The 19,403-nt window shown below is 46.2% G+C and overlaps 1 protein-coding gene and 1 long non-coding RNA gene across 4 annotated transcripts in view; one reads left to right on the plus strand and one right to left on the minus strand.

The window, feature by feature from the left end:
• DHX9 (DExH-box helicase 9) overlaps window positions 1–19,403 on the minus strand; it is a 64,835-nt gene that overhangs the window by 38,026 nt on the left and 7,406 nt on the right. Inside the window, exons 3-7 of one of the 2 annotated variants that reach the window (XM_068239678.1) lie at window positions 12,838–12,978; window positions 12,643–12,754; window positions 7,899–8,026; window positions 5,664–5,812; window positions 86–132 (exon numbers count right to left, since the gene is read on the minus strand). In XM_068239678.1, coding sequence (XP_068095779.1) covers window positions 86–132; window positions 5,664–5,812; window positions 7,899–8,026; window positions 12,643–12,754; window positions 12,838–12,978 — 577 coding nt within the window. Of the gene's footprint in view, window positions 1–85; window positions 133–2,915; window positions 2,984–5,663; window positions 5,813–7,898; window positions 8,027–12,642; window positions 12,755–12,837; window positions 12,979–19,403 lie in introns of those variants that run through there. The other variant, XM_068239679.1, reaches the window with a different exon arrangement.
• LOC137521000 (uncharacterized) overlaps window positions 18,673–19,403 on the plus strand; it is a 155,285-nt gene continuing 154,554 nt past the window's right edge. For both annotated transcript variants that reach the window (XR_011021987.1, XR_011021986.1), the window contains exon 1: window positions 18,673–18,773. This is a non-coding gene — a long non-coding RNA (uncharacterized lncRNA). The remainder of the gene's footprint in view (window positions 18,774–19,403) is intronic.

Below are 19,403 nucleotides of genomic sequence, written 5' to 3' on the forward strand. Positions count from 1 at the left end.
CCTTTAGCCAATTACTGCTACAGCTAAGGTATTTTTGAAACAAGTCTATGAGACATAAGAATAAATAAATAAGTGATACACTTACGCCGTCCAAGTTGTTTAACAAAGAGGGTCATTTCTGCTATAAAGCTCCTGTGGAACAGACAAGTTCAACATTAGGCATAAAACACACACATTTCCTCAAAGGGAGTTCACCATTAAAGGCAGTTATTAATCCAGTAAAAAATTGGGTGTTCTATCAAAAATGCAAATGTATGCCAACAAGTGGAAGTAAAGACACTTCTATGTGAGCTGTGGTTTAGTTTTGCTTAAAGGGATACTGTAGGGGAGTTGGGGGAAAATGAGTTGAACTTACCCGGGGCTTCTAATGGTCCCCCGCAGACATCCTGTGTTGGCGCAGCCACTCACCGAGGCTCCGGCCCCGCCTCCAGTTCACTTCTGGAATTTCAGACTTTAAAGTCTGAAAACCACTGCGCCTGCGTTGCCGTGTCCTCGCTCCCGCTGATGTCACCAGGAGCGTATTGCACAGGCCCAGTATGGTCTGTGTCTGCGCAGTATGCTCCTGGTGACATCAGCGGGAGCGAGGGTACGGCAACGCAGGCACAGTGGTTTTCCGACTTTAAAGTCTGAAATTCCAGAGGTGACCCGGAGGCAGGGTCAGAGCATCGGGGAGTGGCTGTGCGGGCACAGGATGTCTGCGGGGGACCATTAGAAGCCACGGGTAAGTTCAACTCATTTTCCCCCGACCCCCCCTACAGTATCCCTTTAAATACAGACCCAAAATTATATTGCAAACATGTTTTGTTCTTGGATTGTAAATGTCCAAACTTCAGGGGGAGGGGGTGGGTTGGTGGTTACTTGGGGAACTTGTCTCGGGAAGGGTAATTTTTACCGTAAAACTAAAACCAACTTGTCTAAAATGAATAATTGTTCTTATATCAACAGATCTTTCTTAAGATCCTCATTGTCTCTACTAATTGTAAGTTTATTATGTAAAAAATGTTTTAAAAATGATGGAGGATCAACACAAAAGATACTTGCTTAAAACCTAAATGTAACTTGGTTCTTGTATCTGTCTAATACGCTTTAATCACTGTATGTTATAATTTTCTTTATACCTCCAAATAAAAAAAAAATTACATCACTCGGAGGAGAAATAGTATTTAATGCTGCTGGGGATTTGAGTGGCAGAAGGGTGAGCGGTCATTGGGCTCACCCTGCGGCCAGCTCACCGCCAAGCCCTAATGAGGCTTTCGACGTCCTCTTCTGCAGTCCTGATCCAGTGCTGGCTCCCCTGGAAAAACAGGCACCATAATATTTACATATGCAAGCCAGGCCCAAGCGATGTATCAGCTTCCCGCTTGGGTCTGGTGGAAATAGCCAAGCCTGATCACCTCCACTCTACTGAGCAGGCGTACGATGATCCTCAAAGTTACCAGGAGCCATAGCGGAGAATGCAGGAGGCGGAGAAAGGCTGCGAGACGGATCAGGCGGAGGAAGCCCCAGGTAGGTAGAAAACTTTTACTTTCGTTCATCCCAGGTTTACTTTAAGGACATGCTCACAGTGACCATTGCGTCATTGCTGTTACAGGAATGCAACACATCGGGAAAGTGCCGCCGCATGTTCCATCACATACATGTCAAGTGCATTACAGTACCGCACTTCATTACACTGCAACGCACCAGGCACACTGTGAAGAACTCATTGGCGGTGCAGCCATTGTGCTGAGAGAGCAGCAGCCATTGTGCTGAAACGCACCCCTGTGAATGTGGTCTAACTGAATTGAAATTACATTCAGAACTACTAAATTCAAATGAATGCATAACCATTTTTTCCAATTCCTTTTTAATAACTATGATGGATTTCAGTCTTTAAAGGGATACTCGCTCCCGCTGATGGCACCAGGAGTGTATAGTACAAGCCCAGTATGGTCTGTGCCTGCGCCGTGACAGCCTCAAAGGACCACTACCACGAAAATTGTAAACTTTAAAATACATGTAAAACCACATCCAATTAATGGTGCCCATACACGATACAATAAAAACATTCGATTTTTCCATTCGACCAAAGCGTTCGATTTAAAATGTAAAAGAATCTATTTTTTATTATCAAGAAAAACGAACGATTTCAATGAAAACCATATCGGACGGGACATGTTGGAAATATCTTTATATTCGATCTAATGGAATAATCAAACTAAATTATCTAGTAAAAAAAAATTGAAAAAAACTGTACCATGTATGGGCACCATTAGAAGCGTCTGCGTCCACCTGCATCCCAACGCCATACCGAGTAGGCGCAGGGCCAAGGGAGGGAGTGGGGCCACGAGCAGAACAAGTCACTGTAATCCTAGCCCCTGATGGCTACTGATGAAATCATTTACAAACATGTCCAAGGCAAGGTTTCAAAGTGTAGCAAGCTGAGAATGTAAAAACTAGTTTCACATTTCCCCAAAACACAGAGGACACATGCCAAACGTTGTTCACAACAGTCAGCCACACGCAGTTAGGGCCCATTCACACTTGTGCATTTTCAGCATTGTTGAAAATCGCTAACAATTTGAAAAACATGTGTACAATGAAAGAATATGGAAGTGTTCTCATCTAAGCGATTTGCTGAAATGCAAACTCGTTGCCTACAGAGTTTTTTGAGCGATTCTGCAAGGCTTAATTAAAGACAAGGCTTCATTCTGAAGCTTAGTGAACCAGGAATCTCGCAAAACGCTAATTGCTGGAAAAACGCTTTCTATACAGTAAACAAAAAAAAACCCCTGGGAAATCACTAGGAAAAAACTCCAGAAAATCGCTCAGCGTTTGCGTTTTTAGCGATTTCTAGTGTGAATGGGCCCTTAGTGGCATAGCTCTCCACCACTTCCAAGGACAACCTTTTTTGTTCCCAACCACAGTGCACTGACCTGTAGTAAGTGTCTCCCTAGCAGCCCATGGTGCCTGTGCATTTCTCAGCCGACCTCTTGTCCACCTGAAGAGAGTGACACCAGGAATCAGTAATCAGCCATTTACTTCACATGGGATTTACTTAGTCCAGCCTAGGCATCATCCCATGTCAGGAGAGGAAAAAAGTATTGATTCCCAATGTCACCCTTATATCAATCCATCATCAAAAATTTCAATGAAGTCATTGGCCTCAATTGACTAGGCTTTATCAAACACTTTATCAAACGTTTGATTATTTACCTCAAGGGTAAAATCTAATTTTGAACGTACTAGGGTGCTATAGATTTATCGAACGTTTTATCGATAAAACGTTCAATAAATCTATAACACCTTAGTGAATTCAAAATTAGATTTTACCCATAAGGTAAATTATCAAACGTTTGATAGTGTGTTTGGTAAAGCTTAGTCAATTGATGGCCATTGTGTCGGGTCATTTAAAGATGCCTGCAACTAAAACAAGCTTTCTTTTTCGTTTGTTTGAAATGTAATAGATCGCATATATCATGAAAAACTAGGCCCTGAAAATTCTTCTGAAAGTTTTACAAACAATTTTGTGTTGTGCGAGTTTTACTGGGAGTAAATGAAATACTTCCTTGTAATACTCTCCATTACATTGGCAGGCTGAGAAACACACAAGCCCAGGGCAGGAGATCTAGCTGGGTAATACAACACATAACGGCACAAAGTATAACAGTGAATCAAAACATCTTTCATCTACGAAAAACCACCCCCTTTGAGTTATGATTCTTTCCATATTTTAGGGTCTAAAAGTAGTGCATTTTTTTTTTGCAAGCTTTTAGATCATAAAACCTGGAAAAAAAAATCATGCTGCTATAGAGTTTTGCAGAAGCTCAGCACTCACCTCCCTGGGATCCAGTGCTGCAGTTTTCTCTCTGTCCTCTAGGTGGCACTGTAACCCTATAGTGAGATTGCTGGCTGTCCTCATGATGACAGACTGCGATCTCACCAAGGGGAAGAAGAGCCCCGGAGGAGAGGAAGAAGAATGGTGGCTGATGTTGGGATCGCCCACCTCTCGGCAGCTACCATGAGTTCAGCTCGGGGTTACCGCCCCTGGCTTGTTTTTTTCCACGCCGAGCTGAACTCATGATTTCCACTAAGGAGGTTAAAATAAACCTGTAGAGAAAAAGTGCCTCTAGGGGTACTTATCTTGGGAGGGGGAAGCCTCTGGATCCTAATGAGAGTTCCCCCCATCTACCTCCGCCAGCCTGATCCAGTGCTGACAGCACAGAGCGACAATTTAATTTTGACTGCATCAGCGGCTTTCTGCTCAGGCTTTGGTGGAAATACAGTTCAATCGGGTCCTTTCAACAACGCAGGCCAATTCCCTCGGAGCCTAAGTGGAAAGCTGCAAGTGCGCCTGCATGCAGCAGTAAAAAACGGGAGTCCCACTGCTGGATCGCCTCTGCTGAAGAGGACAGGGGAGCCTCTTTAGGATCTAGAGGCTTCCCCCTCGAGGCAAGCATCTCCCAGAGAAAATGTTCACCACGGCCACCTTAAAGGAGAACTGTAGTGAGAGGTATATGGAGGCTGCCATATTGATTTTCTTTTAGGCCTCGTTCACATCAGGGCCGTTTCTGTGCGCTTTTTGCAGCGCACTGCCCTGTGCGATCAGCAAAGTATTTACTTTCCCATGTAACTAAATGTAGCTGGTTCACATCTATGCGCTACGTTACAGAAACGTAGGGTTGCATGCATTTCTGTGCGTTGAGCTGGAAAGCGCACATCAATGCAAGTGAATGGATGCGATTTTTTAGCGCATAGAAGCGCGTACAAGCGCATAGAAGCGCATGCGGTTTTTACCCCTAATTGGAGAAAAAAAATACATTTACATACAAAAACAAAGTTTTATTGACAACTGCTGCTGGTACAACAAGCAAAACGTGCTTTAAAGAAGCACAGCGCAACGCACAGAAACGCGCACTAAAGCGCATGCGGTTTTTTACCACGCGCTTTCACACGCAGCACAGCAGATGTGAACAAGGCCTTAAGCAATACTAGTTGCCTGGCAGCCCTGCTAAGCTATCTGCCTGCAGTAGAGTGAATCTCACCAGAAACAAGCATGCAGCTAATATTGTCAGATCTGACAAAAATGTCAGAAACACCTGATCTGCTGCATGCTTGTAAAGGGGCTATGGCTAAAAGTATTAGAGGCAGAGGATCAGCAGGCTAGCCAGGCAACTGGTATTGCTTAAAAGGAAATCAATATGGCACTCTCCATATACTTCTCACTACAGTTCTCCTTTAACGTACCTGGAGGTTGGATTCCTTCCTGATTTTAGGATCTAAAAAAATCATACCACGAGAGTGCCTGCAGCAGCCCCTGCACTTACCATCCTGGGATGCAGCGCTGCAGTTCTCCTTCAGTCCTCCGGGTGGCACTGTAACTATGGTGAGATCGCCGGCTGTCATCAGATCGACAAATGGCGATCACACCAGAGGGATCCAGAGCACTACGAGGACAGGAAGGAGAACGGCTGCCAGCATCTGAATCTTGGGGTAGGTAAATAGAAACGCCCACTGTGCGCTATGCTCTGCATTAACCTCGTTGCGGCTACAAGTCAGGCTCAGGGTTACCGCTCTGAGCTGCGGATTTCCAGCCCCGAGCCTGACTTTCCGGGTTACCGCTCAGGAGGTTAAAATATCACTTGCCAGAAGCTCTGACCAAGAATTAAAGCAAAAACACAAACCTGTTGTGATCAGGCCCTACTTGTGAATACTTATAGTCAGCTTGAGTCTTTTCTTTCTGGAAAAACTGATGGAGGCGAGATTTGGCATTCTCAAGTGTCCAGTTCCCATGCAGCCCTGCATTCAAGTCCACTGTTTCTGACTCCAGAGTCTAAACACAAAACAGAAACAAGAAAGCATTTACAAAGATCCTAAAAAGAGGTCTACAGAGGGTGCCAAGCTAGCAGTTTAGAGCAGTGGTTCTCAAACTTTTCCAGGTCAAGGCACCCTGGATGGCTGAAATTTTTTCAAGGCACCCCTTAGCAAAAACAATTCTGGTTGCCGTATTTTGCATCAAATATTGCCCAACTATATGTATTACAAACACCATATGAAACATTCCCCCTCTAGTTACATAGCACCCCAGTTAAGCAGGCAGTGTCCCCCCTTAAGGTAGGTAATGAAAAGCTTAAGTTAGGAAATATCCCCCTTTAGATAGGCTTCATCCATGTTACACCTGTAGTGGTCCCCTTTAGTGTCCCTACCAGGTGGTCAGTGTTCCCCTTTAGTTAGGCAACATACCTATTTAGGTAGACAGTAGCCCCATTTAGATGGGCAGGCGATATCCCCCTTTTAACACCCCGCCTTCCATTAGGAAAGCCACATACCCTCCAGATTCTGCCTAATTTAGGTTTGCAGGTTAAAGGAGGGCTCTGCCTTATTATGCTTGGGGATTTAATCATGTTTGAGGATTTAGAGGGGTGAGTCCTACCTTAAATCCCAAAGCATAATAAGGCAGACTACCCCCTAAATTCGTAGATAATTATGCAGCACTTTCCCTTTCGAATACCCAAAATAATAAGGTAGAGTTCCTCAAACACTTAGGAGTTCTCCTCTAAGAAATGCACTGAGGGTGCTGGAGAGAAAAGAGCAGCGTGTGCGGGTGCTGGGAGCAGCGGGTGCGGGTGCTGCGAGCAGCGGGTGCGGGTGCTGCGAGCAGCGGGTGCGGGTGCTGCGAGCAGCGGGTGCGGGTGCTGCGAGCAGCGGGTGCGGGTGCTGCGAGCAGCGGGTGCGGGTGCTGCGAGCAGCGGGTGCGGGTGCTGCGAGCAGCGGGTGCGGGTGCTGCGAGCAGCGGGTGCGGGTGCTGCGAGCAGCGGGTGCGGGTGCTGCGAGCAGCGGGTGCGGGTGCTGCGAGCAGCGGGTGCGGGTGCTGCGAGCAGCGGGTGCGGGTGCTGCGAGCAGCGGGTGCGGGTGCTGCGAGCAGCGGGTGCGGGTGCTGCGAGCAGCGGGTGCGGGTGCTGCGAGCAGCGTGTGCGCAGCGTGTGCGCAGCATGTGGGGGTGCTAGGAGCAGAGTGTGGGGGTGCTAGGAGCAGAGTGTGGGGGTGCTAGGAGCAGAGTGTGGGGGTGCTAGGAGCAGAGTGTGGGGGTGCTAGGAGCAGAGTGTGGGGGTGCTAGGAGCAGAGTGTGGGGGTGCTAGGAGCAGAGTGTGGGGGTGCTAGGAGCAGAGTGTGGGGGTGCTAGGAGCAGAGTGTGGGGGTGCTAGGAGCAGAGTGTGGGGGTGCTAGGAGCAGAGTGTGGGGGTGCTAGGAGCAGAGTGTGGGGGTGCTAGGAGCAGAGTGTGGGGGTGCTAGGAGCAGAGTGTGGGGGTGCTAGGAGCAGAGTGTGGGGGTGCTAGGAGCAGAATAAAGGCACATTGATGGTAAAAAGAAAGAGGCAGCAGGCAGAAATTGGGCTGTATTGATGATGTGGGGGGAGGGCAGACAGCATGGGCTGACAGTTAGGAGAATGCAGTATGTCCCACAAATTCTACCTTGCACATGCTTTGTCTCTGCAGTCCCTGGCCTGGTGAAGAGAAGGGCTAGTGGCACTATTAGATCCTCTCTCCATATGTACACTCCCGCTTCGCATCACTAGCTGTTCTCCATGGGGAGGCGGGGTTACTCGGATGGCCAGCCAATGCGGTATAAATCCTCTCCCCCTTGCCTCCCACTGTGCTGTCAAAGTACAGGGGGCGGGGGAGGGATTCTCTCGCCCTGGCTCTGCATGCAGACACAGCCAGCCTGCGTCTGATAATACAGTGCAGGGTAGGACATTGAAGTACTGGAGAAGATTAGAACAGTATTGGGAGGGCAGCTGCGGCACCCATGGGATGAGTTCACGGCGCACCAGGGTGCCGCGAGACCCAGTTTGAGAACCTATGGTTTTGAGTGTTTGCACAATAATTAATAGAAGTATTTTTAGTAATGAAGGAACATACAGCTTCAGCCTCCTGCTCGTCTCTCTTGGAATAGTAGTCCTGCAGATTGGCTCCACGCTCCCAGGTAGCACCACCAGTTTGAGGGCCATATCCCGAACTTCCTGCACCTCTTCCAAAGGAGGGCGTTGCTAAGGAAAAAAAAAAAAAAAAAAAAATGAATGACAATATTTGCTGTAGAACGTAGCTTAAATAATGCAACAGTAACATTCTGCACTATTTCAATCATGATTGGTTTGCAAACAATGGATCTAAACCTGGTTTTGGTTACTTTATGCAAGGAATACAAATCTTTGCCAGTTTTTTTACTTAGTGAATGGCAATTGCTCCGTCCAACTGCCAAAATAGTGTGCAGCGAGCAGGGAGGCTGACTAGCATCTTTGTATTAAAGGGGCACTATGGCTAAATTCTTTGTTTTTTGTGGCTGTGATATTTATAGCTGTATGTGGAGAATAGTTAGAAACATGCAATGTGGCAGATTATTTTTTTTCTTTTTACACTAACACCATCCTTGTGTAGGTTAAAGCTGGCCACTAACGGTCCAATTTCTAGCGAAAAATCGTTTGAGCGATCAGAAATTCTGATCGGATTGGTTGTAAATAATCTCCATTGGTGGACACAATCGATTATGAACGAGTGAAAAAAATGTCGCCCGAATGAATTTTCGTTGAACGAAAATTTGGATTTTCTTGGTGGTCGTGATAGATAGGAAGCAATGATTGGTTAGTTAATGGTGTAGTGAACGATTTTTCGTCCGATCAGATTTTCTGATCGCTCGAACGATTTTGCGCTAGAAATTGGACCGTTAGTGGCCAGCTTTAGAGTCGCATCGGCAGATTTACCTTACTGACGCGACTCAGGCTAATCCATTATGGAGCAGGAGGCATCTTTCCCTGCTGCTGTTCTGCCGTCTCCCCTCTCGGAAGCGCTGGTAGCATATTCCATCTTTCAATGCACAATCGTGCAGTTACATAGCTCTCCTCATCAGCCGTAAAGTGTATCAATGTGCCGCCGTGCAGTGCCAGTGGCACGCAACCTCCATCTGCGGTGGGAAGCAACCGCCGTGTGGAGAGGGACGCAGCCTCACTGATGATGCTGCCCGGCAAGGACCCCTGTAGCGAAGCTGGCAATGAAACGGACACCTACTGTTGTCCGTTTCTACGGTTACCAGCCTTCGCTGTTTGAAGTGCGCAGTGTAGCGGCGGCATGAGAGCAGATGCGTTGTTTGCTCTCTCATGCCGCCGCTACACTGCGCACTTCAAACAGCGAAGGCTGGTAACCATAGAAACGGACAACAATAGGTGTCCGTTTCATTGCCAGCTTCGCTACAGGGGTCCTTGCCGGGCAGCATCATCAGTGAGGCTGCGTCCCTCTCCACACGGCGGTTGCTTCCCACCGCAGATGGAGGTTGCGTGCCACTGGCACTGCACGGCGGCACATTGATACACTTTATGGCTGATGGGGAGAGCTATGTAACTGCACGATTGTGCAGTTGAAAGATGGAATATGGAATATGCTACCAGCGCTTCCGAGAGGGGAGACCAACAACGGCAGCACAACGGCAGAACAACAGCAGGGAAAGATGCCTCCTGCACCATAATGGATTAGCCTGAGTCGCGTCAGTGAGGTAAATCCGCCGACGCGACTCTAAACCTACACAAGGATGGTGTTAGTGTAAAAAGAAAAAAAATAATCTGCCACATTGCATGTTCCTAACTATTCTCCACATACAGCTATAAATATCACATAAATATCACAGCCACAAAAAACAAAGAATTTAGCCATAGTGCCCCTTTAATCATTTTCAAGGAATGTCTTTATAAAGGATAAAGGCCATTCTGAGAATCCCCTATGGACAGTTGGACTAGCCCAAAACCTGTCGGTTATGTGAGATTTCTACTACCTGCTGTAAGTGACAGCAACATAGGAGAGAAGTCATTTATGGTTCATTTTACTCTGAGAGAAATGTACTTATTTGTATGGGTTTTAAATTTTAACATTCTCATGACAGTTCCTCTTTAACAGCAACTGATTTAGTGTGAAAGAACCCTTAAAGAGAATCTGAAGCGAGATTAAAACTCGCTTTTCACCTTATATTCAACAGGGGCATGTTTGCCCCAGCTAAAACGCAGCTATTCCGCGGCAGAATGAGGGGACTTTACCCCCCAAATCCCCTCCGTGGTGTCTGGGGATCGGTTCCTGTTAAGGCAGGGCTAATGGCCGCAGCCTGCCTCTCAGCGCGTCTATCAGCGCTGATCTCTGCCTCTCTCCCGCGCCTCTCAGTCTTCCTTCACAGAGAGGGGTGGGGGAGAGGCGCAGATCCGCCGCTTATAGACGCGCTGAGAGGCAGAGCTACAGCCGAAAGCTCTGCCTCCATGAGCAACAAAATCTACGACCAAGCTGGTCGTGGATTTTGCAGGAAGGGGGGGGGGAATTGGGGGGTAAAGGCCCCTCGTTCTGCCGCGGGATAGCAGCGTTTTAATCTCGCTTCAGAGTCTCTTTAAAGGGAACTTGAAGCAAGTGGGATAAGGAGACTTACATATTTATTTCTTTAAACAATACCAGTTGCCTGGCAGTCCTGATCTCGCTGGCATCCGTAGTGTCTGAACACACACCTGAAACAAGCATGCAGCTAATCTTGTTAGAAACCCCCGATCTGTATGCTTGTTCAGGTTTTCTAGCTAAAAGCATTAGGGTAGTAACACAAGGTGGAGGACAGGTGCCAAGGGAGCGATCAGGCCGGAGGGGGCTGGAGGAAGCCCCAGATATGTATTTTTTATTTTTATCTCTGGTACACTTTAATTCAGGTTCCCTTTAAAAACGCACCAGTTTTTCAGCAAAAAAAAGAAGAAAAAAAAAAAAGCCTCACTCTTTTATACTCGCAAGGTATAAAAATATTTTCAATAACAAATCATTTATAGCGGATAAAATCGCACAAGCATTTCAACTAAATTGTATGCAACCATGCATTGTGTTGGAGTGAAGTGCAATGCATGGTTGGAAACAGCCAGTGTAGTCTATGCCCTTGATCTTTTCCCATCCCATCTTTACTCTTCCATTACACATGCCTTGAAGTGAACCTAAGACGAGAAGAGCAAGAGGATTGCACTTACCTGGGGCTTCTTCCAGCTCCCTTGGCATCCTCCCGGTCTCCTTTACTGTGTTGCTGTCGGTCAAAATAATTCTAGTCCATGATCTAGCCGGGTCGCAGGCTATTGCGCATGTGTTGTTCCAAGCCAGGAGCCTCCTCGACTGAGTTCAATCGTATGCGCAATAGCCCAAAATCAGGTTACAGGCTACTGCGTATGCGCTGTCTCAGCTGAGTGCCTTAACCTGCTGGGCGTTCTGATTATGCGCAGCCGCACGGCTGTGCATGTTTTTTTTTTTTTATACCCAATTTTTTTTTTTTTAAATCATGTAGCTAGCCTAGCGCTAGCTACATGATACACCCCTCCCCCCCTCCTCCTGCCAATTCCCACCCACCCTTCCGATCGCCGCCGGCGCCTATGCCCGTCAGGAAATCCCGTTCTGAACGGGATTTCCTTGAGGGCTTTCCCCGTCGCCATGGTCCGCGAACGGAATGAAGTCATCGACATCGTGACATCATAGGGAGTCCCGATCCACCCCTCAGCGCTGCCTGGCACTGATTGGCCAGGCTGCGCACGGGGTCTGGTAGGCCCCATTATGCGGCAGATCGGAGAAACACGCAGCTAGCAAAGTGCTAGCTGGGCGTTTCAAAAAAAAAAAAAAAATTATTCAAATCGGCCCAGCAGGGCCTGAGCGATGGCCTTCGGCGTCTCTGGACGAGCCTACCTCCTCCAGAACGCTAGGGAGGTTAAATGGGGGTGCCAGCAGCAGAGGAGACCAGGAGGACACCGAGGGCACTGAGACTAAAGGGTAATAATCCTTGTTCCCCTTGTCACACTTTAACCCAGAGTAACCCACACTATTAGAGCTACTTTCAAAATTATAAACTGAAAGCGATGTACCAAGTAGACGAACTACAGATGCAAGCCACAACTGCAGCATATGCACAACACATAGGAGGGATCTACTGGTCGATCGCAATCCATGCAATGGGCACCCCTGCTTTAACCACATTCTTCATCCTTACCTTTTCCACAGATATCTTCCCTCCAGTTATAAACCTTCTCTATCTTTCCCAACTACCAAGCCTGTCTCTCTTTCAAACCACATCAGCCAATGTGTCTCAATTTTTATTGTTAGTCTTGTTCTTCAACCCTCCCCTCAATCAGTGTACTAAGAGAACTATAAAAATAAATTAAAGTGTGAACAATGGCAGATTAGCCGGGCAGTCACATAATCTGTGCTTTGGCATGGTTTCTGTTTCTGGACAGATGCCTCACCTGACATATCCTGCGAGTTTGCTGCCTTAACCCCCCCTACATTCAGCACACTGGGAAGGGGTTGAATGAGTTGTGTATCCCCATCTCAAGTTGAGTGCACCAAAGCAGCCACAATAGACATCCTTCGCCCTCCAGAATGTAACAGTCCTTCGCCCTCCAGAATGTAACAGTCCTTGACCCCAGAAGTGCAGCAGTACGAGTCATGCAACCCTGTGACTCATTTCTAGATTTAGTAAGTAAATGCCATTTTGTATTTATTAATCTTTGTACAATGGTGAGAAGGGAAACGGCACAAGACTGGAGAGAATCTTGGAATTCCATAACATACAGCAACTACTCTGCCCAAGAGAACTCATAACTTAGCTTCTAACAATACTTACTGCTAGCTTCAGCTTTCAGTGCCAAGTGGGGTGGCAATGGACCTCCGACAGGGCCATCACCTGGTTCATTCTTCACCGGTGCAAACCCATCCGTATCATCTGCCTGGCAGGCCTGCAATGAAAAGAAGTATTAGCGAACACGTCAGTATTACTACATACACCCTTCTATGTAGAGAAGAGATGACCAGCCCTTACCCCCAGTGACGGCACTTCTTCAGCTCTTATCTCTCCAAGTCGCACCAGGTAATTTACAAAGTCCCGGGCAGCGTTACTCTGGGCATCTTTTTTGTTTGTAGAGTTTCCCATGCCTGTGTAATTGTAGCCATCTATGCGAACCTATTGGAAGAAGTCAGCGTTGCAATGAAATGGATTCCAGCAGAGATGACAAAGGATTATGCAGGTCAACTAAATCGAGTGGAAGTTCAGAACCATTACCTGAGCACAAAAAACTGCACAGATATTTTATTTTACAGAACCATGTGAGAGCAGCGCACCAGCAGTCAGGCTGCAAGGAAAGAGGCACATTCTATAAAGATAGACTCAGACAGGTTTGAGGGAGGGAAGTCAAATGTACATATTGCACCAAGTTAGAAAAATAAGCATCTCCGTAATCATCTCTAAAGGCTGCGTCACACTGCAAGTGCCTTTTAAGCGCTAATGATTTGAAAAGCTCTTGCTAATGCAATGCGATGGGGGTTTTACAAAATCACACACAGAACACACACAACATTACAAGAGCTTTTAAAATCACAAAGCGCTCGGAAGAGCGCTTGTAGTGTGACCCAGCCCTAAAAGGCAATAGTGATAGAAAGGCTATCTCAAGAATCTCACATCAGCATCGGACAGGTATACAATCATGGCAGAGAGGCGGATATAAAAAAAATAGCTTTTTTTGTAAGGGTACTTTTACACTGCTGCCCTGCGGTAGCCCAAAAGTCACACAATATAGCCACAGTTCGACCAAAGAAGAAAAAAATTAACTAGCAACTTAAAGAGAACCTGAACTGAAAATAAAAATGCAAAATAACCATACGCAGGTCATACTTACCTCCTGTGTAGTCTACTCATTCTCTTTCTCCTCTCCTGCGTCCCATTTGTCCACTAATCTATGGAATTCTCCATCCCCCATTTTAAAAATGGCCATTACCCCATAACAGCTTCCTGGTCAGCACACGGTTAAACTGTAATATCACCCACTTGAGCCACAAGGGAAACATGGACATTACCTTGCACAGTTGTAACTAACAACTGCTGATATATAACTGACAATAACTGGTGTATTTCAGTTCTGACAAAATATTGTCAGAACTGGAAGGGATCACTGTAAGAAGAAAATGGTGAGCTTCTGAGAGGAACTGCCAGCGAGCTAAGTATGTAATATTCATTTGCAGCTACGTCATGTATTTATTTTAAATAATTTTACTCGCTTCAGGTTCCCTTTAAGAAATCGCAGGGTAACGCACTTGTGCATTACTCCTGCTATGCCCGGAGCACTTCCGTTGCATCGCAAGCAGCTTTTCATATCTTGCAGGCTTTAACGCCCATTGTAACGGGGGAGAGGACCACGATGCAATGTGTTGCAGTAATGCAATGTGTTGCCACCGAGTAAATCTAAAAGGGACAAAGAAAAAAAAATAGTTACTCACCTATGGCGGGGGACGGCTCTGGAACCCATAGAGACTTCACCGTCCTCTACACTGGGGCTTTTCAACCCTGTCCCAAAGTACCACCAACGGTGCATGTTTTGCAGAAAACCACAAACATGCACAGGTGAGGTAATTAGTGTCTCAGCAGAGCTGATTAACTGCCTCTGTGGATTTCCACAAAACATGCACTGTTGGTGGTACTTGAGGACAGGGTTGAAAAGCCCTGCTCTACATCACCTCACTCCAGTGCCAGACCCCAATTAAATACTTTAGCTCATATCACAGAGATCTGAACTGAACATGCAGCATGCGTAGTTCAGATGCACCCACCTCGGGTAGTGCACTGTGACGCAATTACTTCCGAAGACTGCAGGAGTCCCGAAGGTGCAGAACTTCACTGGGGAACAGCACATGAATGAGGGTATGGAGCGGGAACTCTTTATGGGATCCAGAGCCTTCTGTCTCCCTTGGTGAGTATCTAACCTTTTTTGTAATGCTTTATATTTCCTTTAAAGTAAATGGGAACTGCTTGTAAAAAAAAAAAAACCAAAAAACAAAAAAACAAAAAACCAGATACTTAGCTATGGATAGGGAAGGCTCTGGGTCCTAATGAGCCTTCCCTCTTATGTTCCGATGCAGCACTGTCCCCGGGAGCAGTATTTGATTAAATTGGTCAAATACTTCTTACTCCACTGGCGAAGGTGACTTTGGAAGTCTTTGGGAGCAGAGTCCTCCGTACTTCAGGCTGCTCTATACAGCGCAAGCGCCCTATCTCACGAGTGTGCAGTATTGAGCCCCCTGTCTGAAGACTTCCGAAGTCCCTGCGGCGGGGGATTTAAACGAGGAAGCTGATTCCACAACGACCGCACCGGGAGAGGAGAGGGAAGGCTCATCAGGACCCAGAGCCTTCCTTCACCTGAAGTATCTTTTCTTTTTCTTTTTTTTTTAAAGGAGTCCCATTTACTTTAACAGCTAGAGTTTATGTTCACTCTAAAGCTCATCTGACCTGGGACAAAGCTACCCAATTGGCCTGAACGATTTTAGGAGGATTGAATCGAGCAATTTCTGTCTGAAATCACAATTTCGATTCACAACTTTTTTCAAATCAAGCTTTGTTCCCCCTGTTTCCGTCTCTGTGCCAGATCTGTCTCTCTGTACCCCCCCCCCCCTCTCTCTGCCAGCTCTGTCTCTCCTCTGTGTCAGCTCTCTGTGTCTCCTCGGTGCCAGCTCTCTGCTCGCTGTGTTTCCTCTGTGCCAGCTCTCTCTATGCCCACTCTCTCCCTGCTGTGTCTCCTCTACTTGGTCCCCCATGTCTCTAGAATCACTCCTTGAAAAGTTTGCCTTTTGGCTTAAAAAAGATTTTTAGACAGGAAGGGGGCATGCTTGCTGTTATGTTCCCTCCCATTTCATCATCTTAAAGGACAACTGTAGTGAAAAAAATATGGAGGCTGCCATATTTATTTCCTTTTAAACAATACCAGTTTCCTGGAAGACCTGCTGATCTATTTGGCTGAAGTACTGTCCGAATCACACCAGAAACAAGCATATAGCCAATCTTTAGTAACAAATATATCGGCGCCAAGGGACAATTGAACCGCCGCTGAGAAGAACAATGTCCAAAAGTTCAGAAGTCAGGCATACATCAAAGGTCAGCGCAGGTTTAGAAAGTCATATGTAGGGAATGGTAAATTCTTCACCACAATATATCAAATGCTCAGAGGTAGATATCCGCCAAACATCAAAACTAGAAAAGGCTTACCAGCTCCCAACAACCCACATTATAAGGTTGCAAAATGGCTCAGGTCACAGATAATGTCCAGGGAACATCAGACGTCGTGAAGATCCAGTGGACATCCGTATGGAGGTAAAGTTTCAGGAATTTATATAGGAAAACAAAAACGGCAATATCTAAGCGTAACCCGTTTATTTAGATAAAATTTCTTTAAAAGGCAGTAGATAAAAAAACGATAACTCACATACGGGGCCCATAAACAGGGAACCCCGGAAGATTAACGCGCATGTAATGGTCAATCGTAGATCAATAGACAATGGTGCCGCCTGTTACCTGCCCGACTGGTTCCGCAGTCTTGCGTCATCAGGGGAGAAAAGGCGGCAGGCACCAAATTTATAGCTTTTAGTCTGGGAAAAGAGGGTGGGGTGAAAGAACTTCCTCAGAAGGGCATCACTAATCAAAGTAGGAAAGAGTCACCTAAATGTGTAAATAAAGTGAAAAACAGAACAATATGTAAATAGCATATTAATAGCAAAGAATGGTGTAAAAAAATATAATGATATCAGTAGTAAAAACAAGATTACAAACAAAAAACACCTAGACTTTTTGAAGATCAATAGGCAGCTTGATTACTCTAGTCTGCACAGGGAGCAGAGCAAGGGGGAAAAAAAAAAAAAAGGGAGGGAATATTGGAACATACACTTCCTCTCTACACACAATAAGGAAGTGTCTATTGGGACATACAGGCACCCCTGCATATCAGAAGAGGCATATAGAACACACAAAAAAAGGATGCATTTCCACACAGTGGTAAAATAGTGCAATGGTGAAGGGCTCAGACTACGACACAGGAGACCCGGGTACAACTCCCGGCTCCTCCAGCCCAAAAAACCACACCCATCAAGCAAGGGACTCTCGAAGACAAGGGGAGAGTCACATGGGGCACAAAAACAGCCCCCAATTTTAAGGGGGGGAAAAAAAAAGTAAAAGCGCAAAAAGCGCTACGTGCTAACTAATATATTTTTTACTTTATTTTTCCCCCCCTTAAAATTGGGGGCCGTTTTTGTGCCCCATGTGACTCTCCCCTCGTCTTCGAGAGTCCCTTGCTTGATGGGTGTGGTTTTTTGGGCTGGAGGAGCCGGGAGTTGAACCCGGGTCTCCTGTGTCGTAGTCTGAGCCCTTGACCATTGCACTATTTTACCACTGTGTGGAAATGCATCCTTTTTTTGTGTGTTCTATATGCCTCTTCTGCTGATATGCAGGGGTGCCTGTATGTCCCAATAGACACTTCCTTATTGTGTGTAGAGAGGAAGTGTATGTTCCAATATTCCCTCCCTCCCCCCCCCCCCCCCCCTGCTCTGCTCCCTGTGCAGACTAGAGTAATCAAGCTGCCTATTGATCTTCAAAAGTCTAGGTGTTTTTTGTTTGTAATCTTGTTTTTACTACTGATATATTTTTTTTTACACCATTCTTTGCTATTAATATGCTATTTACATATTGTTCTGTTTTTCACTTTATTTACACATTTTGGTGACACTTTCCTACTTTGATTAGTGATGCCCTTCTGAGGAAGTTCTTTCACCCCCACCCTCTTTTCCCAGACTAAAAGCTATAAATTTGGTGCCTGCCGCATGTTCTCCCCTGATGACGCAAGACTGCGAAACCGGTCAGGAAGGTAACAGGCGGCACCCTTGTCTATTGATCTACGATTGACCATTACATGCGCGTTAATCTTCCGGGGTTCCTCGTTTATGGGCCCTGTATGTGAGTTATCGTTTTTTTATCTACTGCCCTTTAAAGAAATTTTATCTAAATAAACGGGTTACGCTTAGATATTGCCGTTTTTGTTTTCCTATATACAGTCCTGAAACTTTACCTCCATACGGATGTGTACTGGATCTTCACGACGTCTGATGTTCCCTAGACGTTATCTGTGACCTGAGCCATTTTACAACCTTATAATGTGGGTTGTTGGGAGCTGGTAAGCCTTTTCTAGTTTTGATGTTTGGCGGATATCTACCTCTGAGCATTTGATATATTGTGGTGAAGAATTTACCATTCCCTACATATAATGACTTTCTAAACCTGCGCTGACCTTTGATATATAGCCAATCTTGTCAGATCTGACAAATAATGTCAGAAACACCTGATCTGCTGCATGCTTGTTCAGGGTCTATGGCTAAAAGTATTAGAAGCAGAGGATAGGCAGGCGACTGGTATGGCTTAAAAAGGAAATACATAGGGCAGCCTCCAGATCTCTCTCACCCTTATCCTTTAAGGGGAATGATTGAGGCAGGGAAGAGGAGGGTGGTAGGAGAGATCAAAGCAAGCCTGCTTTTCAAGAAGCGATTATGGGAACCTGTGGAAAAGAGGAAAGGAACAGACAACGCACAGAGGTATATGGATTCAGTATAACCATACCCCTATACTCAGGTATCCTTTATGTATTCACCGGTCCATGCTATCTCTGCTGTGATTGCTGTAATTTTCTATACTTTCTGCAGTTGGCAGCACTCTGGCAAAGACCACTATATTGTGAGAGTAATTCTTGCCATTCATACAGCACCCAACTCCTCCCCTTTCCGTTTGTGCAAAGGCTCTCAACTGCTGTGTATGTACGATAACGGTCAAATGGATATATTTATACATATCTCAAATGACATGCAGGTTACCAAATGGAATGCGGGGTGCTTCTTTGTGAGATTAACATATTTTTGGACCAGAAGACGCTCCAGACCATAAGGCGCAACTAGGTATAGAGTATAAAAATCAGGGGGAAAAAAAATATATTCTAAACCTGGTGCATCCATAGTGCAGTGGAGTCTTGTGGACCATCCCAGGGTATGTAGGCAGGTGGCCCAGAATAGCTTCCGCTCCCCATATGTACTGTATATTTCATGTGTGTACATAAATATATACGAAATATATGACATCTACATAGATTAGTACTGCTGTATGTGTATTGTCACAAATAAGGTAACCTGATCCTGAAAGCTACCTCTCTAACCTTCAGATCATGCTTGCCCTCGCTAAACCCTCCTACACACTAGCTTGTGCCGCCCTGCTCGGTCAAATCCCCCAGCACCAGTCCCCTCACTGGGCACACAGACTGGCCTGCACCTGCCGCCTCGCCTCCCCCATGGGCACACAGGCAGTGCTAGGCAATCACATGCGGAATAGGGAGTATTACAGGGGTGACCCATCTGGTCTTTGTGACATCCGTCCCCAGCAGCCCACAAGGCCATCACATCTTCTGTCTTCCTGCTGAGGGATCCGCCGGGAGGAGGAAGATGGGAGTTCATGAGGAGGTATGCTTGCTTCTTGGAATAGAGGTGAGGCGCAAAATAGTCTCCACTCCCTAGCCGGTGCAGCATAGCAGTACC

This window comes from Hyperolius riggenbachi, chromosome 6, assembly GCF_040937935.1.
Source record: "Hyperolius riggenbachi isolate aHypRig1 chromosome 6, aHypRig1.pri, whole genome shotgun sequence".
Classification (NCBI taxonomy): domain Eukaryota; kingdom Metazoa; phylum Chordata; class Amphibia; order Anura; family Hyperoliidae; genus Hyperolius; species Hyperolius riggenbachi.